General features: G+C 34.7%; 2 protein-coding genes across 5 annotated transcripts in view; one reads left to right on the forward strand and one right to left on the reverse strand.

The window, feature by feature from the left end:
• LOC126777505 (myb protein) overlaps window positions 1-26,761 on the reverse strand; it is a 173,497-nt gene that overhangs the window by 105,225 nt on the left and 41,511 nt on the right. For 2 of the 4 annotated variants that reach the window (XM_050500523.1, XM_050500524.1), the window contains 8 exons: window positions 26,323-26,525; window positions 25,666-25,757; window positions 25,135-25,277; window positions 23,981-24,127; window positions 23,564-23,649; window positions 22,745-22,937; window positions 21,797-21,973; window positions 20,381-21,163 (listed from right to left, as the gene is read on the reverse strand). In XM_050500523.1, the coding sequence (XP_050356480.1) occupies window positions 20,507-21,163; window positions 21,797-21,973; window positions 22,745-22,937; window positions 23,564-23,649; window positions 23,981-24,127; window positions 25,135-25,277; window positions 25,666-25,757; window positions 26,323-26,525 (1,698 nt within the window). In that variant the 3' untranslated portion in view covers window positions 20,381-20,506. Of the gene's footprint in view, window positions 1-13,406; window positions 15,553-16,819; window positions 16,931-20,377; window positions 21,164-21,796; window positions 21,974-22,744; window positions 22,938-23,563; window positions 23,650-23,980; window positions 24,128-25,134; window positions 25,278-25,665; window positions 25,758-26,322; window positions 26,526-26,761 lie in introns of those variants that run through there. The other 2 variants (XM_050500526.1, XM_050500525.1) reach the window with 2 other exon arrangements.
• LOC126777595 (gloverin-like) lies at window positions 1,954-3,737 on the forward strand. The gene is made up of 5 exons (XM_050500667.1): window positions 1,954-1,993; window positions 2,209-2,305; window positions 2,484-2,604; window positions 3,235-3,420; window positions 3,578-3,737. The coding sequence occupies exons 2-5, from the start codon at window positions 2,214-2,216 to the stop codon at window positions 3,707-3,709; spliced, it is 531 nt and encodes a 176-aa protein (XP_050356624.1). The 5' UTR covers window positions 1,954-1,993; window positions 2,209-2,213; the 3' UTR covers window positions 3,710-3,737.

A 26,761-nucleotide genomic window follows, 5' to 3' on the forward strand; every position in this document is an offset into this window, starting at 1 on the left:
ACTAAACTAGTTTTTCTAAAACTAGAATTAACGTAATTTAGCGTAAATATAATGACAGATATACAACGTTCATTTTTTCTTCCAAGAACGTATACTGCTTCATTTGAATTTTATCACAACTAGTTCAGCCGATTAAACCTTATATACCCTATCGCAGGAACCTTTTAGAATTTCTTATTCATCGATGCAAAGTGTCTTAATATTTCATAAAAATCTGTTCAGCCCTTTTATTACAAAACGGTAATCACGTTGTAATATTAAGTCAATATATCACTCTCCGGTGACACGTTAATCGATTGCTTCTCTGCTGTGAGAAACAAAGAGAAACTAACACAGCACACACATACAGGATATATTTAAATGTAATTGTATGTGATTATTTTTTTTTTTATTTGATGGTCAAAATGACAAGTGAGTTTCTTGCCGGTTCGACGCGTAAGAATCTACATTCTGAACCGGTGGTATTATATTTAAAAAAAAAAACATTAAAAAGTCCTTGTCAAAGCCCTACTTGAATAAAGTTTATTTTGACTTTGACTTAAGCCTTTTTAAAATTAGTAAAAATGACTTTAATATTTTTTTAATTATAAAAATTAAAAAAAAAGTGAAAGAATCCTAAAGAATTCACCCTTCGAGTCCTAAAGTTAAAACCTAAAGGATGTCACACATTAAATTTATATTATTAAACAGAAAACCTTGCAAGATCTGGGTTGATCTTAATTAGAATTGACGTTTGACTTGCGTATGTTTGGTAAAGCATTCCGTGCATTGATTTGCTTCCGTGACGTCATTAAAAAGCCGCACATATTAAAAAGCCGCACGCAGTTGCAGTATCTTTATCTTTATATATCTGTACGTATAAACTGGTTGTCAGGTCAATTTAGATAAACTGCCTAATCGTAAAGCATAACAAATCATAGTAATAAAATAAACGACAAAAAACGTTATTGAAACATATTAAGACAATATTTGGAGATATTTATATTTAATGAAACAAACAGTAAAATAACACAATAAATTAATGAAAGCAACAAATACATAAGCTACCAATAAACAATAAATTAAAAGAGTTAAAAAGTACATTTTAATAAAAAGTAATTTAAAATACAATATATAACAATACGGGCAGAAAGAAAAATATTTCAAGTTATGTAAAGTTAGTTAAAATTAATTTTCCGTGCGACAAATATAATTCAATTATGAACAATAATTAAATAATTAAATTAATTTGACTTCAATTCACGAATTCTATGGAATTAATTTCAATTAACAAATAAAGCAATATTTTGACGTTTACTTTGATTGAAACCTTTAAAAATAACTTCAATATTTTTTTAAATTATAATTTAAGCGTTTATAACACTAATAAAAATAACTTTTAACAGTAACAGCCTGTTAATGTCCCACTGCTGGGTTAAAGCCTCCTCTCCCTTTTGAGGAGAAGGTTTGGAGCTTATTCCACCTCGCTGCTCCAACGCGAGTTGGTAGAATACACATGTGGCAGAATTTCAATGAAATTGGACACATGCAGATTTCCTTACGATGTTCACTGTCAAACACGAGATGAATTATAATCACAATTTAGCACATGAAAATTCAGTGATTTAAGATTCACGCGTTCTAACCACTAGGCCATCTCGGCTTATAACTTTACTAAAATAACTTTTAATAAAAATAAATTCATGCTAAAAGCATTTTTACAGAATTATTGTTATTAGTTTAATAAAGGCTTAAGTCAAAGTCAAAATATACTTTATAATTAATTTTCTTTCTAATTAGCTTTCAAAATGTATCAGGAACGTCTTATCGCAGTTATCAAGTTCATTCGGACGAACGTATACGGGGAAGCACACATTATGTTAATTAACAGAATTGCGCTGAGGGAGTCCCTATCGCGAGAACAATGTATAAATACTTGTTCCGACGGGATGAAATTATCTTTTGCTCAGAAGATATTGAGGGTTAAACTTTTAATAAGCCTACAAACAAAAAGGTAAGACTTTTATGATTAATGTTATGTCAAAATTAAGATTCTAAGATTAATTATTTATTATAAATGTTAAAAATAAATTTAATCAAATGATTAAACAATTTATTAAAACTTGTTTTAATACATAAGTTTTTATTTACATGCTACTACGATCCATAGTTTTATTAAAGTTCATTGCTATATAACATGATATATAACAAAAAATAATATGTTTACAGACAAAATGCAGTCCCTTTATACACTCTCTGCGGTTTTCCTCGTAGCTGCGGTTTCAGCACAAGACTATCAACTGGACACCGACGAGATAGTTATCCCGTGAGTTTGACAACAGATATATTTACACCTTCGCTCTGAACTTATTTTTTATTCGGATGTTAAAAGTAAAACATGACATAAATATATAAAGGTATATTTTGTGAGTGAAACAGTAACGTTACAATAACTTCGCTTTATTAAGGGCCGTATATTAACATTTAATGTTGTTTTCCTGTAGCTACCCCGAATGGTACGTGAGCAACGCGGAGCCTAGACATCGCCGTGACGTCACTTACGACAAGAATATGGGGGACGGCCGCGTCTTCGGAACACTTGGACAGAACGACAACGGATTATTTGTAAGAATTTTATTACATTTTAATGTTCACAAACTTGGCAGTTGCATGAAATTCAACGATTAGACTTTATTGTAATCGAATGTTCAACTTAAATAGTTTTTTTTGAAGATATTTTTGAAGTTATAAGTGATTTTATTATGACAAAAGACAGCATTTAAGTAACCGTAAAGTTACTCTCTGAAGTTTTTACTTAAAGCGTCTTGGGAGCTGTGAGTCGGGACTCGTAAAGTTAACTTAGAAAAATGAATCCAACCCAGTCCTTAGAGATTTAGAACAAATACTTTTTACTTAATAAATTGAGTTAACTATTTTTCTCGAGAATACTTTGTTATTTTACATTTCATTTTTCAAAGTAAAATATAACCGTCCTAACAATTTATCTTCTATCAATTTATTAGGTCAATTCTTGACAATTGCTTAAGTTAATAAAAGTCATCTACTTAGTGCGATACAACACAAACACTGACATGCTTTGATAAAGATGATTTTATGATTTTGATATACAATGAAGTCGCGTAATTCTCTAATTTAAATAATTATACATTTATATTGAAATTGAAACAGTTTCCTTCTCGTCAAACATGATAAATACTAAATAAAGTGCAGTCGTGAATGCTCATTTTGTTTTAGGGTAAAGGTGGTTATGAGCACCAGATCTTCAACGACAATCGCGGCAAACTAGACGGCCAGGTGTACGGGTCTCGTGTGTTGGGGCCCGATCGTGGGTCGTCTCACTTTGGCGGAGGACTTAACTGGAAAAACCCCAACGCAGCTGCTTCCCTTGACATCAGTCGGCAGATTCACGGAGGAACTTCTGTGAGTTTTTGACAAAGTTTTGTCAGTTTTATCCATCAATATTTTAGTATATCATAATTAATAAATTATGATTATAAGTCTTTTTAGTTTTCATGTCTAATAAACTTTAGTTTTCAAGCCTCATAGATTTATAATGAAATAAACATATAATCCCCAGTACCAAGCTGCAGCTGGTGGCAGGTGGCCGGTGGGTAAGAACGGTGACTTCTCACTACAAGGGACATACGGCCGCGCGGCGGGCATGCCACGCCAGCACGGCGGACTCGCTAACTTTAACTACCGCTGGTGAATTGTGACGGCGATTATTATTTATTCTACTATTAATGTTTAATAAAAATGTATTAAAATTAAAATGATTAGTTTTATTATAACATTTTATCTATAGTACATTTATTCTTCGTTATTGGTTTAATTTATGTAGTTCATTTTAAATGAAGAATGACATTTTGTTTAGTCTAAAAATACGATACTGTGGCATACTGATAATTTTCATGATATCCTCGTGTCTGATTTCTACACAGTTACACAGTACACAGATGTGTGCAAACACATGTCCATTCTCTATTCCCTAACTCTCATGGATTATGAGATAATACAAAAAAATTGATACAAGCGGCAAGAGTTACGGCTAATGTCTTAACGTACTTAGGCAGGATTATAAGCACTATTGAGTTACAGACTTTACTGTTACCGAGAATTTTCCGACGGAAAAACCAAAAATAAATTATTCACACCAGACTGAATTTACGACCTCGGAACTATGTTTGAATAATTACAAGGCCAATATATATATATATATATATATTGGCCTTGTAATTATTCAAACAAACAATATATATATATATATATATATATATATATATATATATATAATAGTAAGGCGGACGAACATATGGGCCTCCTGATAATAAGTGGTTACCAACGCCCATAGACATTGTCATTGTAAGAAATGTTAACCATCGCTTACATCACCAATGCGCCACCAACCTTAGGAACTAAGGTGTTATGTCCTTATGCCTATAATTACACTTGCTCACCCACCCTTCAAACCGGAACACAACAATACCAAGTATTGCTGTTTTGCAGTAGAATATCTGATGAGTGGGTGGTACCTACCCAGACGAGCTTGCACAAAGCTCTACCACCAGTACACCTACCACCAATATTAATATTATGCTGTAAGACTGTTATGTATTACTACATGGTTTAACTAAATTATCGACATGTGTGGTTAAAGGAAAGGCCTTATTAGATTACGAACTGCCGATCGTAATATCAATTTGCCTTGTGTTGGAGCCAATTAAGGTAAAGTCTCCATTTCAACGAGCAATATGGAGGTGACTATATCAATACTTGGTTATAAAATTAATCTATACATTTAATAAAAATGTAACTGATCGCTGTCTGTACATAGAAGATATATGAGTATTATTATATCTGTTTGTATGTGCGTTTGTGCGCGCTAATATTAGAAACTGCTTAACTGATTTGGGTGCCGTTTTCACTAATGTATTGTGACCAATTTCACTTAAAATTTAGTGTTTTATTTCAATCGGTTTATAAATAAAAATGTTATGGCAATTTAAAGAATCATGTCGAACATTTATAAAATGTTATAAAATAACTGTTTCACGTTTAAAATGCTATAAAATAACTGTTCAGTTCAATTAGCTAAGATTTTAGCTATATTTTAGCTTTTACTTATAAATGATGTGATGAAGGAAGTCCGTGATTTTAAAGTAAGAAAGTCGCAACGAACGCGGATTACTCCAATCTTGGTTATGGAGCAAATCTCTTATGTACCAGGAGGTATAAACAGTCAGAAGGTCTCACCGAACGCGGATGACTCCAGTCTTGGATTAGAGAAAGAAAAGCTTAAAAGCTACATTGAGGCTGTCATATACTTTATAATAAAAATGTGATCGCTGTGGAAGATATATGAGTAAAACTATTATTTTTTATTATTTTTATTATTAAGGGGGTCTTTATCACCGCAGTAGAACTAGAAATTATTTAAATATATATTTTTTGTTTTATCTATATTTATTATGTCTGTTATGTGTCTTATTATTAAGTTCTAATTAATTATTTACTATATAATGTAATCAATTTTAAAGATAATATAATTGTGCTGTAATAAAAATAAACAATGTTTGAACTGGATTTACTTATGAAAAATCTAATAAAAATTAGCAATGATTCGTTAAACACACTCTTAATTTTTTTTTTTTATATGCCCCGGGATGGCAAATGACTTTACTCCACCTGATGGTAAGTGGTAGTAGAGTCCAAACGCGACGACGGCCAGTACAGTCGGGAAGAATGTTCTGTACTAGCCGTCCCCGCCTTGCCGGCCCGCAAGATGCCTCTTCACGCCTCGTTTGAAGGAACCCGGGTTGTAAAAGGAGGGGAACACGTGAGCTGGTAAGGAATTCCATTTTTTTTGTAGTGCGACAAAGAAAGGAGTTGCCAAATTTCTTTGTGCGCGATGGAATTGATGTCACAGTTAGGCGGTGACATCGAGAACCAGCTCGCGTGGACTTAAGAAGGAAGGGGGAAGCAGGAATTAGAGAGAATAATTCCTCAGAGCACTCGCCGTGATACAGTCGATAGAAAGCGCTCAGTGCTGCTATCTCGCGACGCAATTGTAAAGGTTCAAGGGTGTTTGTGACCTTTACGTCGCCAATAATGCGTACTGCACGTCGCTGCAACCGGTCCAAGGCCTCCAGTAGGTACTTAGCGGAGCCATCCCAAAGGTGCGAGCAATATTCAACGCATGACCGTACCTGTGTTTTGCATAACAGGCACAGTTGTTGTGGCGTGAAAAAACGCCGCACCTTGTTCAGAACTCCGAGTTTCCGTGAAGCAGTTTTTATAATAGCCTCGATGTAATCCCTTGGACTAAGGTCGCAGCGAACGTCCATCCCCAGCATGGCGATTTTGCTTTGTATCATCAGCGGTGTGCCACAGAGGGAGGGAAGAGGGGAAAATGGTGACTTTTTCGCTGTGAGAGCGCATACCTGTGTTTTCTTGGCATTAAACTCAACAAGATCATCAGAAAACCCTTTGGCGATGAGCTCTAACGTCCTATCGAGTTCAATGACAAGATTCTCCCGCCTCTCCTCAGTTTCCGCCCGCCCAGCCACTGCGCGTCTGTGGTATCCACCATGCACTATACTATCATCTGCATAGCAATGTATGTTCCCAAGAGAGAGCATATCATTGATATGCAAAAGAAAGAGTGTAGGAGATAGCACAGATCCCTGGGGGACCTCAGCATTCACTACATAGAATTGTGAAGCGCAACCATCAACTAAAACACGAAGGCTACGCTTGTGTAGGAAACTGGCAATCCAGGTGCGTAGCTGAGCAGGCAGACCATATGCCGGTAGCTTGGAGAGAAGACTTCTGTGCCAGACCCTGTCGAAAGCCTTGGAGATATCGAGGCTGACAGCCAACAATTCACGCCAACTCCACGCTTGTCGATAGCTTCACCCCAGAGGTGTGTTACGTACGCTAGAAGATGACCTGTGGACCGTTTTCATCGAAACCCGTACTGACGATCATTAATTAGACAGTGATCTTCTAGGTAATGGATCAGTTGGTTGTTTAAAATCCGTTCCATCACCTTACAAAGTACTGATGTGATAGCTATTGGCCGATAATTTGCCGGGTAAGATCGATCCCCTTTTTTGGGAACCGCTTGCACATTAGCTCTTCTCCATGCCTCCGGCACACATCCCGAAGAGAGAGAAAGTTGGAACAGGCGCGTTAACACAGGAGACAGCTCCGCTGCGCACTTCTTCAGCACAACGGCTGGTATTCCATCGGGACCACCAGCTTTCCGTATATCAAGTGATTGCAGCTCCGCACGCACATCACGTTGCCTGATTTTGATGTCGGGCATCGTGTGGCCACATGAAGGTATTGTTGGTGGCTGCGCACTACAATCATCGATCACAGAGTTGTCGGCAAAGAGTTTAGCCAGGAGGTCGGCTTTCTCCTGCGGACTGTGAGCTAGCGATCCGTCCGGATTTCTGAGCGGTGGCAGCGAAGGTTGGCAGAAATTGTTTTGCACAGACTTGGTCAGACGCCAGAAGCTACGGGAGCCCCTAGGATGCGAAATAAGGTCATGACCAATCTGTACAATGCGCTGTGCATCCGCTCTCGTGTATGCCTTCCTACAGGACTTGGAATTTTTATTGTAGTTTGCTTTCAGTGAGTCAATGTTAGACGCCCCGCTAATGCAGCCGTTGATCCACGCGCGATATGCCGCCTTCTTAGATGATACAGCGTCGGCACATTCACGAGTGAACCAACGGTTACGCGTACCCCAAGATCTGAGCTAGGAATATAGTATTCCATTCCTAACATGATCTCATCAGCAACAGCAGCGGCACTAGCTGTCGGGTCATTCCCACTGAAGCAACGTTCCTTCCAAGGGACTGACGCATAGTAATCGCGCATACCGTCCCAATCTGCCGACTTATAGTGCCAAACGCGACGTTTGCATACCGCTGATGGTGGCAGCTTAGCCTGTGGCACTTTGGTAGATTTAAGGCCGTGATCCGAAGAACCAAGTGGAGCTTGAACCACAACCTGGTATTCCACCGGGTGAGAAGTCAGCAGAAGATCCAGTAGAGAAGGCGCTTGCCCATCAATGTCTGGGATCCCGGTAGGCTGATCAACCAGTTGGGTCAAGTCGTGTGTGAGAGCAAAAGCATGAGCAGTTCTTCCAGCATGGTCAGTTTTGAGGGATTTCAACCATGTTTCATGGTGAGCATTAAAATCCCCCAAAAACACCAATTCCGCGTTAGGAAACTGCTCTTGCGCAGCATCTGCCACCCGACTTAGATGGTCAAATAATCGGCTTGTCTCCAAGTCACCATTGTGGGATCTGTAGAGGCACACGTAGACTCGACTCTGACGAACCAGGTCCACACGTACCACCAACATGGAGAAGGAGGGCAATCGGTGACAACAAACATCCGCCCTGACGAACAAGCATACTCCGGCTTTCGCTTTAAAAGATTCTTCAAGCATGTAGCCGGGATAGTTAAGGTAGCTGGTGTCGGCAGGGCGGAGTATTTGCGTCTCCGTGAGAAACAACATTGCTGGCCGTGCTGTCTCGAGATGGTGGTGGACAGCGTTGAGGTTAGCGTGGAGTCCTCGGATGTTAGAGAACTCGACCTCAAACAGCGTGGGTATGGTGGGGGTGTGCACCGCTGAACGACCGTTATTTCTTATTTGCGCTACCATTTGGAAAAATAAGGAAAAGAGACGTGAAGCGAGCGACGTATTGCCACGATAGGGATGGGCAAAGTATGGAGGCGTGTTTTCCCAAATGGTTGCCAAAAGGGAAAATATACTGATCCGCCGGACGGAAGGGCCCCCGAACCCCCCCGGAAGTGGCCGCCGGGATCCCACCTTCTGGTCACCAACCGGCACGACGGTCCACCCCGAGATTATGCGTGGCCTGGTGGGGCAGCCTCGCGAGCTGGTTAGGCACGCTCGGGCCCCTGTACTATGCCACGGGTGGCCAGCGGAACAGCCGTTTCTTCAGGTCTCCCTGTCCGGCAGGTCAATACAGTTTCCCCCGGCATTGGTTCAACAGCCGCCTCCACTGGACCAGCACCCATCGCGGCAATACTCGCTCGGGGACTGGCTGTACGCTGGCTGACCTCGAAACGCGGCTGCAAAGTTTTTCACCATGCGTACGGTGGTAACAAGCCAGGCGGATGTTAGCATCCTACCACCAGATGAACAGATGGTCGCTCAGATATCCCTTAGTCGCCTCTTACGACACCCATGGGAAAGAGAGGGGCAGTGAAATGTATTCTTTCTCCGTCACTGCACGGATAAAGGAAGTTACTTTATTATAAGCGTTGTTTAATTCTCAAATAATATTAAAGATAATTTATGAACGTCTGTACCTAATCGTTCAAAATAATGTACACGCTAGTTGTAGAGTGAACTAGAAGGGTGCGTTAAACGACGTTAAAGCTTGCACGGTTTGGTGTTTCGCTTTTAGCACGCTTGGCAATTATTTGACATGTCTTTATAAAATAATAAATCGAAGTTTACCTTTGCGTATAAATGTAAAACAATGCTGTCTTCTTCTTTTGAATGATGCCAGAAAGAGAATAGATAATCTGTATCAAAATAAACATCAACTAAGTAATGTTTGTCAAGTTTTAAGGTTATATTTAAATAACTATTATTTTGGTCTACATTTTTAAGTAAAGGTGTAAGTTTCCAACCCTTTTGAGAGAAGGTTCGTTCAACGACGCTTCTCCAATGCGGTTTGTTGGGTACCTACGTATAACTAACAGAAAATATTTCGGAAATCAAATTCAGAATTTGAATTACATTAAATACATTATTAATTACATTTCTTATTATGATGTATCAATCTGGTTAGATACTTTCGCTGCTGATTGTAGAAACTTAGATTGAACTATCACAAGCAAACGAACCGATAAATTGAAGCCAGGCTCAAACTAAATTTGGAGACATGCAATCTTAATTGCTACAGGCAATGTTCGTCCAATTCCAATCCAAGTGATCGGATTTGAGTATTAACTAATTACAACTTTATCGTCAAATGCAAACAGTTTAAAATCGTTTGACTAATCGAACTGTGATCGACAAAGTATAAGCCATAGTGACATAAAAAGCGTTTAATTAATTTATTGAGTTAATATTCAACTTATTCAATTTAAAGCTTGTTTGAATGAAAATGGAAGAAGTCTAGTGTTGTTGGTGCATTTAAAATACTTGGAGAATTAAATCGGTTTAAAGTTAGTGTTAGATATTTATGAACGATGTTAAGCGGGTAAGTAGTTAGCGTCAAAACTCAAAACTGTAAATCGACATGATGTTAATTCGCAACATAGAAAACTGCGACGCGAATTACTGCGATCCGATTTCATGCGGCAAGGCGTCTTATGTTATGATCCGGATAAACATATTTACATCATCTATGAATCAATTCGCAAGTACATACGATGCGTTGTGCGATTTCTTTTTAATATCCTGGGACATTTTTTTCACACATGGCCATCTGATCCCAAATTAAGCTTATATAAAGCTTGTGCTATGAAAACCAGACAACTGATACGTATACTACTGTTTTTTTTGTAAATACATACTTATATAGAATATTACACCCAGACTCAGGACAAACAGACATATTCATGCACACAGATGTTTGTCCTGGGTGGGAATCGAACCCACAACCTTCGGCGTGAAAAGGCAAGTATCTACCAACCACGCCAACCGGCTCGTCAAATTTCTCACATCTCACAAATGTCCCAGGATATTGTTATTATTATATGTATTCAATACTTTGTTATAATACCTTTATTTTAATACCGAATCTGCTATCCGCTTCCGCTTTCCGCTACACCGCCCGCTATCGGGAAATAACGACAACTATACATCAGTAACTTAATCCGGCTTCATGCTAATGGGTTTTAGGTGGAGGCAGACCGTAGTTATTCAAGGCGTTTGACTTACTATGTATCACACACTTAATTTACCGCTTTCGCTAAAGATTTACTTAGAAAATAATATAAGACATAAGGTTTCGCGTACTCTTTGATCTTAATTTAATTATCTAGATTATCGAAACTATATGACCTTAAGGAAACAGCCCATTTTTGTCAAAACTCTCTCTCTCCCTACAAATATCTGGGTTGGCTTATCTCGCGCTACTGTACGCATTATCGAGGAGAACGGAGTACACCTGAGGGGGCCGCAGACTCGTTACACCGACGCGATCCAATGCACTGATTTTACTGGGTAGGAATCCCACATAACCCAGTTACTATGTATCTCCAGTCGAGTCAGGCTGTGAACTAGGCATTTAAACCTTCGATTCCAGTAATGATATAAATATGTAAATATTTCATTCAATGTATTTTTCATGCAATTACTAAACAATTCTTCTATATTTTATTATTATTTTAATGTAATAAATACTTTGTAAATCGAGAGTCGATTGTGTATTGACTTCATTCTATTTTTAAACTTTATATGGACACTGAACACGTTGTTAGGATAATATGTCAAAACTATAAAAAGTACTAAAAATTGTCTATGATCTCATCTTGGTATCTTTCATAAGATTGATTGACAGTTCGCCATAAGGCTATATGTGAGTAGTCTATGTCAATTAACTTTGTGACTTTTAATACGTAAATAGTATATTGTTGTATATATCCTAATACCCTGGGACATTATTCACACACGGCCATCTGGTCTTAAATTAAGCAGAGCTTGTACTATGGAAACCAGACAACTGATATACTACTTTTCTTTTGTAAATACATACTTATATAGATAATTACACCCAGACTCAGGACAAACAGACATGTTCATGCACACAAATGTCTGTCCTGGGTGGGAATCGAACCCACAACTTTCGGCGTGAAAGGCCAGTATCTACCAACCACGCCAACCAGCTCCTGTATAAACAAAAACTAATAATTATAACAGTAATACACACGTGAATCTTAGAAATAAGAAGGGGATATTCATGTTCTTATAGCTTAATTTGTGTTTATTAATCTGGTGCTCGGTGAATGCAAACATTATGAAGAAACCTGCCAATTATTTGAGAAACTTAGACATGTATGGAACAGCGTGGTGGAATAAGCTCCTACTCCTTAAGAGGTTAGGAAGCTTTTACCCAGCTGTACGACAATAATAGGCCGTTATTTTAATATATATTTTTTTTTTAATATTTAAATCAACTGCAATTTTGACTGCCAGTGACACAAATATTGCTGACAGTTAAGGTACCCTTCTACACTACGACAATATATATTACAGCGTATCTAATAAAAGTTTTTTTTTCTAATATAAAACAGATACGTTGTCTGGCAAATTGTCCTCATGATCACATACATCACATGTATAAAAATAATGTATAAATTATAATTTTTTGTTTTTAACATCTTTTTCTTTATAAATGTTATAGTAATAATTATTATTCAAAAATTTATATGTTTTTAGATATTTATATTTTATTCATATTATACCAATACCAACCCAACCAAATACCAATTGATAATTTTATAATAATTTAATTGTTAATGTCTTTTCTGTTTGTTATAAATTTTTTGATTTTTAATTTTTTTTTTTTTTGTCAACTCGTAATGTTGATATATTTTGCAACACCTATAATTTAGGAGACACTTGATTTGTATAACGTTACGTTTAAAGACTCAATTGTATTTAATAGTGTTCTTCTTGTTGGTGTTGATATCATAATAAATAAATAAATCACCGACCACCAGTGCCAATGTCTAGCACTGTATGTAATATTAATGCACCCTTAACCCTTATATCATCAATGCGCCGTCAAACTTAGGAACTAAGATGTATATTATGTATCTGTACACTGACTAACCCACACATCCGTCAATCAATCAATCAACAGCCAATCGTTGTCCACTGCTGAACATAGGCCTCTCCCAAGGTGCGCCAAAGCTCCCTGTCCTCCGCCTTCCGCATCCAGTTGGTGCCCGCCACCTTCTTAAGGTCGTCGGTCCACCTGGCTGGAGGGCGCCCTACGCTGCGCTTGCCGATTCGCGGTCTCCACTCTAGGACTCGTCTGCTCCAACGGCCATCGGTCCTACGACATACGTGACCAGCCCACTGCCACTTCAGCCTGCTAATTTTGCAAGCTATGTCGGTGACTCCGGTTCTTTTCCGGATAATCTCATTTCTGATCTTATCCTTCAAAGATACTCCGAGCATAGCTCGCTCCATAGCACGCTGAGCGACTTTGAATTTGTGGACTAGTCCCGCAGTTAGTGTCCACGTTTCGGCACCGTATGTCATGGCAGGTAAGACGCATTGGTTGAAGACTTTCGTCTTCAACCAATCACACATCCGTACCTCTTACTAATACAATCAAAGTTGAATTTATTTAGTTTGTAATAAAAAATAACAACATTATACACAATCCTTTATTTCACATCCTAAAACAAATTATTTACAATAACATACAATATTTTTGTCACAATGTAAAACTTTGCCTTAAAAAACTATAATTAAATCTTTCTACACATAATTTACTCTTAACGTTCCACTTAAACTAGTATATCTTTTTATAAAACCAACATTATCAAAATCGAAACGGCAATTTTTAAGATTTTTTGATGTTTTAAACTCTCATAGACTGATTCAATAATCAAAACAAAATCAACCAAATATATTATAGTTTATAAATTTAAATTTTTACTAAAAAGAAATATATTACAAAAGTTGCAACGTTTTTTATTGAAATCCAAAATTTTTTTTCTTAAAAAAAAAAGCTCTTACAAAAAAAAAACTTGAAATACAAAGTCATTATATAAATCTGAAATGCTAAAAAAATGTAGCAAAACTAACACAAATAGTATCAAACATACACACACACAAAGTATATAAAAGTTTATACTAATAGTAATTTCAGTTACAAATTAATTACAATTCACAAAGTATGGTATCCATTGAATTTGTCAATTCCAATCCAATAAATACAAAGTTAGATATATGCATAATCTGGATTCCAGTCAAAGATTTATAGCCACATAAACGCTGCTGCAACTGTTTAGTTAAGCACTGATTTATCTCTTTCTATCATTATCGATTTTACACTAGTGAGAAAAAGACACAGCATTGTTTAACTAATCACAACGCTATACAACATTTATAAGTAAGGCTTTAACATAAAACATTGTTTTGGTTATATTTTGGATTATTTTTTCTAAATTTCTTCCATGATTATATGACAATATATTTTGAATAATTCTCTAAATACTTATAAAATATTTATTTAACATTGTAAAGTTTTCTTCTCTTAGTTAAAACAACTAATTTCGACATTGTTTTTTTTTAATACTTTAATCGTTGCTACTTAAATAATACACTTAATATATGCATTGTTTTAAATTAATATTTATAAACTAAAATCACACTATTTTTATTTACATAATCACTTGGAGCATGAGCTCTGGTTTTTTTCTTTTGTTGTCATTTTCTACTAGATAGTGAAAATTAAATATATTGACAGGAAGGCTAGTCAACCTTAACGATTATAGCTACAGAAAACCGGAGCATGAATTTTGAAGATATTCCGATTATTACTCAGACTTTGAAAAAATAGTACGGTCAGCAAAAAAAAACATTTTCTTTAATTTGATTCAATTCAAAATATATTTTATAATTTAGTCTATTCTAGTACTAATGTGCTAGACTAAACTATAATATATATTTTGAACGTTTGATAATAATAATATTAGTAATTAGAGGTTTTTCAAAAAAAAGAATTAATTTTTGTATTAAAGTCGTTACGTTCTTTTAATATCTTGAAACTTCTAGAACAATCAGCTGGTTTTCTATATCCCTGCCCCATCATAAACTTCCGCCTATATATATAATTCAACCTCTTCCCTAAAACACTTGTAGTTTTCAAGACAAACTATATATTCCTGTTAACTTTCTTTTATATTTTTATCGCTTTGTTATTTATATTAAAAAAAAAAAAAAAACATTATTTTTACCTAAGATTTGAACAAAATAAGTTACATTTAAAAATAAACCAATACGGTTATACGAATGATTAAAAGAGTGATCGCCTTTATTAAATAGTTATTTTTCTTCTTTGTAATTGACCAATTCAAAAGATCTTTTTAAAATAAACGGTTAATAACATAATTTCTTTTACTATTTCTTTTGCTATTTTGAATCTAAGTTAAAACATAAAACTATTTTTGTAGCTTAATCAATAAATCACAAAGTATGACTTTAAATGTAACAAATTCAAATAACTATTGTCTATATCAAGCACAGCCTGATATTTTATTTATAATATACTTTTTATTTCGATATGTAGATTCACATAAGAGTTTAAACAATATGCCGTGATGTTATTGGATTATAATTCTTATTGTTAACACATAAGGTTCTATATTGAGTGTTTACATTTTGTCGTTTATATTGAATGTACTTGAAGGTACATTAAAAATTGAGTGATCTTGGTTTTAATGCTGTTTTCCTTAAATATTGGTGAGCCAACATTGTTAAATCAAGTTGATCCTGAGTCTTGCCACACGCGAATGTCTCCCACTTATTATCAGTCTGAAACAATTACATTAAGAACATCAATTAGATATTAACTTTTAACGTTACTAGTATGTAGTGTAAAGAAGGGGGGGGGGGGGTTGTTAAGGTTGACAGGTGTTAGGTATGATAAATGTCTATGTCCTCCCTGAACTGAAGACAAAAGCAAACAAAAACAGGAATATACAACATATGGACTAAAAAATGTTAACTATATTTAAAAAAAATAAACAGAATACTAACAAGACAATTTTTAAAGAATTACTTATTTTCATATTTACCCTCTCAATTTAAGCATTTATTTTTATAGAATAGGAAGGCGGACGAGCATATGGGCCACCTGATGCTAAGTGGTCATCAAACGCCCTTAGACAATGGCATTGTAAGAAATGTCAACCATCGCTTGCATAGCCAATGCGCCACCAACCTTGGGAACTAAGATGTTATATCACTTGTGCCTATAATTACACTGGCTCACTCAGCCTTCAAACCGGAATACAACAATAACAAGTACTGCTGTTTTGCGGTAGAATATCTGATGAGTGGGTGGTACCTACCCAGACGGGCTTGCACAAAGCCCTACCACCAGCATACAGATTGTGATAGGACAACAGCCCAAGGGGGTCGGGATCGAACCTGCTACATTTATATTTCACATTGCTAAGCAAATATGGATACACAAATAGCAAAATCACCGAGTAAGAAATGAATTATAAACACAATCTTCGTTTAAAATCCACATTTTTTATCCATTGAACAATTTTGGCTCCTTGTCTATAACATTAGACATTATAATCGAATCAAGAATTGATATATTTTATATTTAAACACTGATTTTAATTATTACTAATAATAATAATAATAATAATGTCCTCCAGACCGATTTCGGCCACGGCGGCCAATCTCAAGAGATTAGCCAACTGCGCAGGAGATATTATAGTGCACAAGTGTGTGCGCAAGCACAAGTGCACTCTCTATTCCCTAACTCTCATAATCAGATGGGACGGCAATCCGACACGACCGGAAAGAGTTCAGGCGCAGGATCAACGGCTTTACGTGCTTTCCGAGGCACGGGAGTGAAAACACTTCCAACTTCCAGACTCCGGGCTGCTACTGAGAATTTTCTGACAGAAAAACCCAATAACTTTTTATTGGCCCGACCTGGGAATTGAACCCAGGACCTCCGGGTCCGTGGCCTTACATTAAGCCACTTGACCGACGAGTCAATTATAAACTGTAAATACCATAAATTATTACTAATTTTAATAATGAATATAATACAAACCAATATAAGAGGTTTCTCCTCGTTCGCAACCTCCGGTATATCTTGATCGAATTTGATAGAACGCACCGCTGACTTCTTCACAACCAACGGTTCACTCGAGAGCCTTCGAATCTATAATATAAAGTCCCTACTTAGTATTGTATATAAGACAAGTACATATATTTATTTATATTTAGATAATGTTTTTGTATCAAATGTGTATCATTTACATATTTTCATGATTTTGTAACAATGGTCTATAACGATTTTCTTGTGCCTAATAATTTTTTTTGTTTGTAATAAAAGATGGAAGAGCTATGTATAGAGTATCCGGATTTTAATTGATCACCACCATGGACATTGGTACAGCAATGTTAACTATTTATAACACTGCCAATTATGAAAACTATCCTAGCTAACTTGTCCATTTGAGTAGGGAGCCCATAGCCAGAACGTCAACAAACCAACCAACCAACAAATATATTCTAGGCAATGAAATCGTAAAACTTTCTGTTATATTCTATTATATAATACCATCAGAGGTACCATTATAAAAACAGTTACAATCATATTTTTTTAATTCCATTTAGATTTGTTAAAATATGTTTTTTAATAATCAAGCAATATATCAGACGTTAAATATGTTATTCTTATTTGTTTAATATATACACTATTACTAATTTTCAAATATTAATAGATAACAAATAAAGAAAGTCTGGTCCATAAATTATCTTATTGTTACCACGGAGATCACAAAGCAATGGGTAACCAAACAAACTAAAGTAGACCAAATTGTGCATATTAGACTTCTTAAACTGCATGAATGGTGGTAGAGCTTTTTGCAAGCTCGTCTGAGTAGGTACCACCCACTCATCAGATATTCTACTGCAAAACAGAAGTACTTGGTTTTATTGTGTTCCGGTTTGAATGGTGAGTGAGCCAGTGTAATTACAGGCATAAGGGACATAACATCTTAGTTCTTAAGGTTGGTGGCGCATTGGTGATGTAAGCGATGGTTAACATTTCTTACAATGCTAATGTCTATGGGCGTTGGTGACCACTTACCATCAGGTGGCCCATATGCTCGTCCGCCTTCCTATTCTATAAAAAAATGAATTTTTAATTTTGAATGTTAGTCACTTATTAATTATTTGTTCTATTTAAATCATGTTGATTTCCTTTCAATATTTTATAGTGTAGATTTGAAATAAAGACTGATAAAACATTGTTAAATATCAAAAGTTAAGACTTACTAAATACAACTTAAATTCTATTTATATTAAGCTAAGGAAGCAATATTTAAACATTATAGTGTATTAAAGTATTACATTTTGTTTTGGTAAATCATCTAGAAATAATGACACTGAGTTACATGAAAGTATAAACGCAAACAAATAATCTGGTTTTTTTTTTAAAATACACATTCACAGAATATATTTACATATATATTAGAACTCGTGCAAATTATTAAGAGTGATGTAGATAAAAAAGGTCAATTAGTTCAAAAGTGAGCAAAGGTAAAAACTATTCTGATAAATTAATAAAAAACAACTAAGTTGTAGCCTAAAAAACTCGCATTTCTTTTTAATTATAAATAAACGTTACTAAAATAAACCATAAGCAGCGATGGGTAAAAATAAACAAACATATAAGTTAATAAATACATTTATTGAAATAAAAAATGACATTGGATTTCATTTGGACTGTGGAATGGAATTAACAATATTGACAGCTAAACTACAAAACAGAGAAAACACATTGTTTATAAAAGAAATGTTGCCATACAAAAACTACAACTACAGAATAAATTAAAAACAATTTAAAAAAAAAACATAAAATTATTAACAAAAGAATAAACAATTATTCAACAAGAAAATAAATACGTTTTTAAAAATAAATATAAAAAAAATGTAGATTCAACACTGGCCTGTCAATATTGTACGGGAAGGTCGGGATAGGTGACAAAATGAGCGGGAAAAGGGGGTAAAGGTGAAAATATGTCATTTCTTTATTTCAAATAAAGTACTCTTAAGTAGCTGCCGATTTATATTAAAATTGCGATTACTATAACAAAAAAAAAATGTGATAGAAAATAAATAGTTTCGTAATTAAATTACACACGACCTCGCCGTAGAATCGGATAAATTAATGACAAAAAAAAAAAAAATCATATGCAAAATTACAAAGCAAAGTACTATATAATAGACATTTAAAATAAATAAATACAGGGATAGGATAGGTCGCCTAACAGGGATAGTTAGTATTATTTGCATCCGTTACGATTATTGACCGGTTTTATTACATACAACGTAATACTTTCGCGTAAAAAAATCCATCACAATCCCTAACCTATTACCTATACTTGACATAAATCTAATAACACTAAAACAATTTGGTGCGTGGTAAACTTGAGGTATAAGATTTAAACGTAAAACATAATTAAATACTAATTTATATATTAGAATTCAGAAACAAATATTCATTTGATGAAGATTTCCATCTTTGGTAGCCTACGCCCTAATCTCTTCAATTTGGTGCACTTACCTATATTAATATTAAAGTTAAATTCTTATCAAGCATTTATACATTGGATATAAAGAAACGCCGTTTCATTATTTATTGTGTACAACTGAGACTTCCAGCGTCAGACGAGTAAGCGTAAGATTTCGAGCGTAAGATTTCGAGCGTCAGATGACGCTAACATAAGATTTCGAGCGTCAGATGACGCTAACATAAGATTTCGAGCGTCAGATGACGCTAACATAAGATTTCGAGCGTCAGATGACGCTAACATAAGATTTCGAGCGTCAGATGACGCTAACATAAGATTTCGAGCGTCAGATGACGCTAACATAAGATTTCGAGCGTCAGATGACGCTAACATAAGATTTCGAGCGTCAGATGACGCTAACATAAGATTTCGAGCGTCAGATTACGCTAACATAAGATTTCGAGCGTGATGACGATAATGTGATCGTGATATCGATACATAAGCTCACGTGTTTACACATAAAATCTCGTTAGTACCTTGGCACTAACCGCATTTTTTGTTATTATTTTCTTTGTATATTGCAAAATCAAATATCAATTTAATTATTCACGAGCAAAACTAAATTTTTATATCCGTCTTCGTTGAAGGAATTTTCATATGAATTTCTATTTTCCTTAATGTTATATAATAAAAAAGTTGGAGCCAATTTCGAGTCCAAAATATTTAACTTTTAAAATTGGAATCAATTTTTCATCAAAAATATAATCTTAAATGTTTAGTCTTGCTGTAAGTAAATAGTTAGTATAGTTTATTAGTTACATTCCCATTCAAAATACAGTAATTTAATTATAGATGTCCGATTATTATTTATAAAACAATAACGTCCACATATTTGAAATTTTATATTACGATGTCATAAAAATAATATTTTAACATTAAGTCTTAATTTTAATCACTAACAGTTTTATCGATAAATCCGTATATACAAACAATATATCTCCAAAAAATATTCATAAAAGTAAGTTATAATAAAAAAAAAAAAACAATATTATTTTGACGTAATCAAATAATACTTTAGTATAAAACCATATAAGTCATAGACTTCATAAATAAAGCCATAGAGATTATCATTGCCATAAATTCTAGAACGAATACTTCCACCATTATTAAGATATAATGTATCGTATAATACTTTCAATTTACGTATAAAAAAAAAACTACATATTAGTGAACATATAATAATCATTATACAAATCGTCCGTCGTTTCTTTGTCTATTTGCCACCATTGATTTTCCTTTTCGAAATCATTCGGTTTATTCATTTTATTGGTTAATATTTCATCTATACGTGACGTTGACGGCTTCTGGTTGGTTACTTTATAAATATGATCGGCTAGCACGTTCGCTAGTACTTCCTTTGGTGCTATTAGCGAACCGTTGTTAGAATTATTTGTATTGGCTGTGTTCATATTATTAATATTATCACATGCCAGTTCATTCGATGACGTTATAGTTCGTAATCTCTCCGCGTTTAATCTAGCAAAGCTTCTAGGCGATTCGATATTAGTAATATTTCTAAATATATTAGGATTCGTTTGCATGTCCGTTTGTGTCGAGTTTTCGTAATCATCGTATAGTATTAAGTTCGGATCTAGGGTGTTAGGTAAAGGATTAGTATGGTTTAAGGACCTGTGTTGTACCTTAGTTTTTTCTGTGATAGCCGTTTCAATGTCGATTTCCTCGTATTTCATTGGTTCCGGAGTGTTCTCTGCACTCATTAAGCTGTGGAGACTCGTAGACTCTTCTAAAAGGGAGTGCTTTACTATCGAAGGTGGAGAGAAGAGAACTGAACTGTCACCGGCTAATGTTTTACTCTGGAACAATAAAAAAAAAGGTTGAATAACTTTTTTTTTTAATTTTTAAATGAATTATCAGAAGAATATTGTAAGAGTATTTTAGATTTAACGTCAAATCTATTTTCTGTAGATCTCGTAATTTCCCGTTATTTATAATCCTATATCGCTATTCGGGCTTCAGGTTAACTTTATGTCAAATGTCATTACTATCAATTCAGTGGTATTACGAAATAGACAGTTATTTATATAACATTGCGAAGAAAACTGCAGGAAACTTATAATACTCTGTCACAAATATAACAAGTTTCTTCTTTCGTCATTTGCCAACATAATATACAATATTTTCAGCAAATAAATATTGAATTATAAGGTTTTCATGATTAGTAGAATATTATAGTTAACAGGACTATAATTTGGTTGGAGATTAGAAATCCGGATTGCGTCACAAAAATGTATTGAGTTTTTTATTCAAGAAATTCTCAGTAGCAGTTTGGAATTTAGTTGTTAAAATGGTTTTATTTTATGTTTACTGCCCGTGCTTAGTAAAGTGCACACATCTACATTATAATCCTACTCAATTGGTCGTTTGGTATAGCCATGTAACGTGTGTATATGTATATATGAAATGTATGTATGTAAGTATGTGTGTACCGGCGTCTCGACGATGAAGGACACGTCGGGCACGAGCGGGTGTGCGTGCGGCGCGTGGTGTGCGTGCGGCGTGCTGGTGGCGGCGCCCCAGCTGTGCGCGAGCGCTTTCCGTGCGCGCTTGTGCGACGGCACGTTCTCCTTGCCGCGTCGCCCGCTGCCGATGCCGGAGTCGTTCACCTGGATCGAGGCGGTACAGGCATCAATACAAATTTGCCCCACGATTGGCTTCCTCCGAATCTCGCAGTTAATCATGTCTTAGGTGGCAAAACAATTGATATTTTCCCGAGTTGTAATATCTGATTTCTAATTATTAATTTGACATTGCCCGTTTAGAAGAAATCACTAATTTGGTAAAGATTTGTGATTTGTGATTGTGTTTATCACATCGCTAATCCGTATAATATTGAACAACAATTTAATATGACTTCGATTCCCACCCAGGACAGACATTTGTGTGCATGAACTTGTCTGTTTGTCCTTAGTCTTGGTGTAATTATCTATATAAGTATGTATTTACTGGTTTCCATAGCACAAGCTCTGCTTATAATACGTCTTAACTGAACGACGTTTAAAATAAGAAACAAAGATTTGGTTTGCGGAATCAATACACGTATAGATGAGTATATTTGATATATTTACGAATACACTAAATATATAGTCATACAAAGCAACATCAATGTACTATTTTTTTTTTTCTAGTAAAATACTTTTGAGAATCATAGATTTACTATACAGTTTGCCGGTAGTTGAAAATCGACAATAATAATTATTAAAAATTTGATCGAGTTTCAAACATTTTTTTTTCTACTCGTATTTTCAAATTATTTTTATCGACAACACTAAATCTTGTCAATATTTACCATATAAAAATAAAAAAATCGTTGAAAAACAAAAAACAAAAATTATTTAACTGTTTTGTCATTGTCTATTTGTATATAGAATACTAACCTGTACATTTGCCTCTTGATCCGCAGTAGAAGATAACATGGAATCGGTCAACTGAACAGTGCTTTCCGAGTTCCCCTCTCTCTGAATCATCTCGGTGATATCCTCCACAAGCAAACCGGGACTAGACGGCTCGTACTTGAGACCTGACTTCTTGCCTATTTCCGCCATCGCGATTTTAAATGGCGTAGGTGTTCTGGAAATTAATGAATGTTATATTTAATAAAGCTATAAGAACGCAAAATAATATTAATTTATATAAATATTTATGTGTTTGCATAGTCTGTACACTTTGATAGAAGTAAATAGTGAAAGTAATATTAAGATAGGGTCACTCAAAGATAGACTTATATTATTCTAAAATAATCTAAATCTAAACATAATTATTTCTGTAAATGCCAGTAAATGTCCCACTGCTGGGCTAAGGCCTCCTCTCCCTTATTGAGGAGAAGGTTTGGACCTTATTCCACCACGCTGCTCCAATGCATGTTAGTGGAATACACATGTGTAAGAATATCGGTGAAATTAGACACATGCAGGTTTCCTCGCGATGTTTTCCTTCACCGAAAAGCACGAGATGAATTATAATCAAAAATTAAGCACATGAAAAACTTCAGTGGTGCTTGCCCGGGTTTGAACCCACGATCATCGGTTAAGATTCAAGCGTTCATACCACTGCTTTCTCCTAAAGCACTTTGAATTGTCATTTTACAAAAATAATTAAAAGTTACTACAAGTTCCAAATATCCATATATATAATTATTATTTATCTCGAATGAAAATCCACAAATATGAACTTATATGTATTTATTGTTGACTTACTTGGGTGTATTGCTTTTAAGCTGACTGCCTCCAGGCGTGATGTTCACAGGTGTAGGCGTATGAAGTAGCGGACTAGCTCCCAACTCCTGTAAACATATTATGTACATGGTTTTTATAAGATAATCATACCTTATAATATTGTGACTGAGTAAATTTTAATATTGAATAGAAAAAATATTACTATGTATTATATAAATCAATAATTTCAACCATGTATTTTGAATATAATGTGATAAAAATGAATATTACAAAAAATATAAAACATATATGCACATCAAATTTTTAATTAAGTCATTTTAAAAATTAAGTGTAGAAATAATAAGAAATCTTAGTTATTTTTTTTAATTATTAAATATTTATTTACTTATAATATTATATGAACATAAATATAAATAAGTATATTATTTATATTGTTACCTTATTGGTAGCTTGTCGCAATGGTGTAGAATCAAACGCTGGAAACGATATTCCGGCCGGTGAGTTCAGGAACTGGGATGGACTGAACGGTAAGGCTTTGATAGGAGTCGCGCCTTCTAGAGCTTTCGATATTGTTTCAGCCCATGACTGGAAAATATAGAGTAAATAATGATTATAGAAGTTCTGTCTTGAAATTAATTTGAGTCATAGTCGACTTTCGGCCACATCGACCAATTTAAAGGACTTTTATAATGTATAAAACCGAGATGGCCTAGTGTTAAGAACGCGTGAATCTTAATCGAAGATCTTCGGTTCAACGATTTATATATGTTTTAGCGTTAAATATAGAACGATTGTATACATAATGCCTTATATCAGCAGTTCTCAGAATTCATTCAAATGTCCTGCTTTTCATATTACTCATGGTTGATTAAAATGTGAAAGCCGAGATGGCCCAGTGGTTAGAACGCTTGAATCTTAACCGATGATCGTGGGTTCAAACCCGGGCAAGCACCACTGAATTTTCATGTGCTTAATTTGTGATTATAATTCATCTCGTGCTTTACGGTGAAGGAAAACATCGTGAAGAAACCTGCATGTGTCTAATTTCATCGAAATTCTGCCACATGTGTATTCCACCAATCCGCATTGGAGCAACGTGGTGGAATAAGCTCCAAACCTTATCCTCTTCTTACTGCTGAGCTAAGGGGCCTACTCTCCGTTTTGAGGAGAAACTGTTATCCTTCACTTAAATAATGAATTAAATTTTCATGGTGCTTGCCCAGGACAGAATTGGCAATCTTTGGTTAAAATTCATTTATTGTAATCCCTTTGCCATCTCTGCTCTTCTGTCTTTGACTTTCTCAATACCAAAGTCCTAAGGATAAGGAGTGGAATACAAGTTCTCTATGTCTGCAGTTTCATTTGCTTACCAACCAATGAAAAAGGCAGATAAATGAGTGTCTGTATTAGTTATGAATGTAAAATATTAAAAATCCAACACTTTATTTAATACTTTCGTCCTGAATTAAATATGTTGATAAAAGACAATTAAAAAGTAGTGACAGCAAAAGAAAAAAAAATAACATTTTTTTTTTCTTTTATTATTACAAAATAAAATAAATTACTATTGATACCAGTTGATACCGACTCACATTAGGGTTGGGTGTAAGCGTCTGTTGTTTCTTGATCTTTCCTCGTCTCAATATAGGCGGCGGACTGTTCGTGTCGCATTTCTTAGGAGAATACACCGATGGTACCACTATCTCTTTGGCTGAATCTTGTACAGCATATGTAACTGAAAAAAATAAGTTTTTATTTTTGATTTGCAATAAAATTTAACACATTTCCACCTTCAAGACTCCGGGTTTTTTCGATAGAAAAAGCAATATCTTTTTATCAGCCCGACCTGGGGTTTGAACCCAGGACCTCGGGATCGGCGGCCTAATATCTAGCCAATAGCCCAACGAGGATGGCCTCGAACGAAATGAGAAGTCCTGTGACTCTATTTTAAACACTACATTTACATATTCCATACGATTTACTAACAGCTCAGCTATATTATGCATAACAAATAATGCCTGATTAATATATAATATTTATAATACAGTTATTTCTTACTAATATCTCAATACATTATAATATGAAAATATTTTTTTGAAACCATTTGAATGTGCAGTAGTTACCTGTATTTTGATCATTGCTATCAGCTGTCGACGTTTGGCTGAGGAAGTTCTTAATGGGAGAGTTTAACGGTAGCGTGTCTATGTTCACAAACCTGTAAAAAAAAATATTTAAAACATCTGATATAGAAAAAATGGGTGAGACTTAAATTAATAAATGAAGAGATTTTTATTGGTAATGCCTAAGGGAAAAAACTACTAAACTAATTGATTACAAAAATATAAATTTTTTAACACAAGGTTCAGTGCGTTTCGGGAAATGTTTAAGTATATAAGTTACAATGCGTAGTTTCACTCGTTTTAAATTTTAGACTACTGACAAAAAATGTTCTTGGATAATGACAAACAACTGCCCAACTAATATAAAAGAAAGAGGATCCATAGATTCAATAATTGTATTAATATTGATTTGTTTGAACACGCTAATCTAATTATCAAAAAGTGGATTTTGAAATTAATTACTATTTAAAATCACGCTTCGACCCATGAACGGAGCAGTAACGTTTAACGCAGATGAAACCATGCGGAGTAACAAATTAATATTACCTGAGATGAGAATGTTGTTCAACAAAGGGACAAATAAAAAAAAAACTGGTATTAAAGTCGGTGTCATAGAATAAAACTAACAACGATTGGCTCAATGTTGTTATGTATACTCACTTGAAAGGTGATTCGACAATTTCCACTGTATCTGCAGCGACCAAACCCCCTCTGTCTGGAGATTTCCTCGTTGGTGTCTGGTGCTGAAGATTGTTCAGCTGATCCTTCAACAGCTGTCTGAAGTGTAACACTTGCTTTGAAGGTTGACTCGTATTGGAAGAGTTGCTCTGTGTCGACTCATTAAATGGATCCGTCCAATTTGACTGGAAAAATAAATACAATATTTATTTGTTTATCAGTTTTTACATATTGATTACATTTACATATTGTATTGTAAAATGTTAATTTAAATTTGGAAATAGAATAAGTCCAAAAATTTTGACTCGACTATAGAGATATAAAAATACTTTTTTTATCTGTATGAAAAAACGTCAGCACAATTTTTATTGTTATCTAATAAAAAAATCATTTAGTACATTAAACGTAACACATTAAAAAA

The sequence above is a fragment of the Nymphalis io genome, chromosome 23 (assembly GCF_905147045.1).
Source record: "Nymphalis io chromosome 23, ilAglIoxx1.1, whole genome shotgun sequence".
In the NCBI taxonomy this organism is placed as follows: Eukaryota; Metazoa; Arthropoda; class Insecta; order Lepidoptera; family Nymphalidae; genus Nymphalis; species Nymphalis io.

Coding starts and splice junctions, on each gene's coding strand:
- LOC126777595 (XM_050500667.1), top strand. CDS start 2,214: ATGCAGTCCCTTTATACACTCTCTGCGGTTTTCCTCGTAGCTGCGGTT. Junction 2,306..2,483: donor ACCGACGAGATAGTTATCCC/GTGAGTTTGACA, acceptor GTTTTCCTGTAG/CTACCCCGAATGGTACGTGA. Junction 3,421..3,577: donor AGATTCACGGAGGAACTTCT/GTGAGTTTTTGA, acceptor TATAATCCCCAG/TACCAAGCTGCAGCTGGTGG.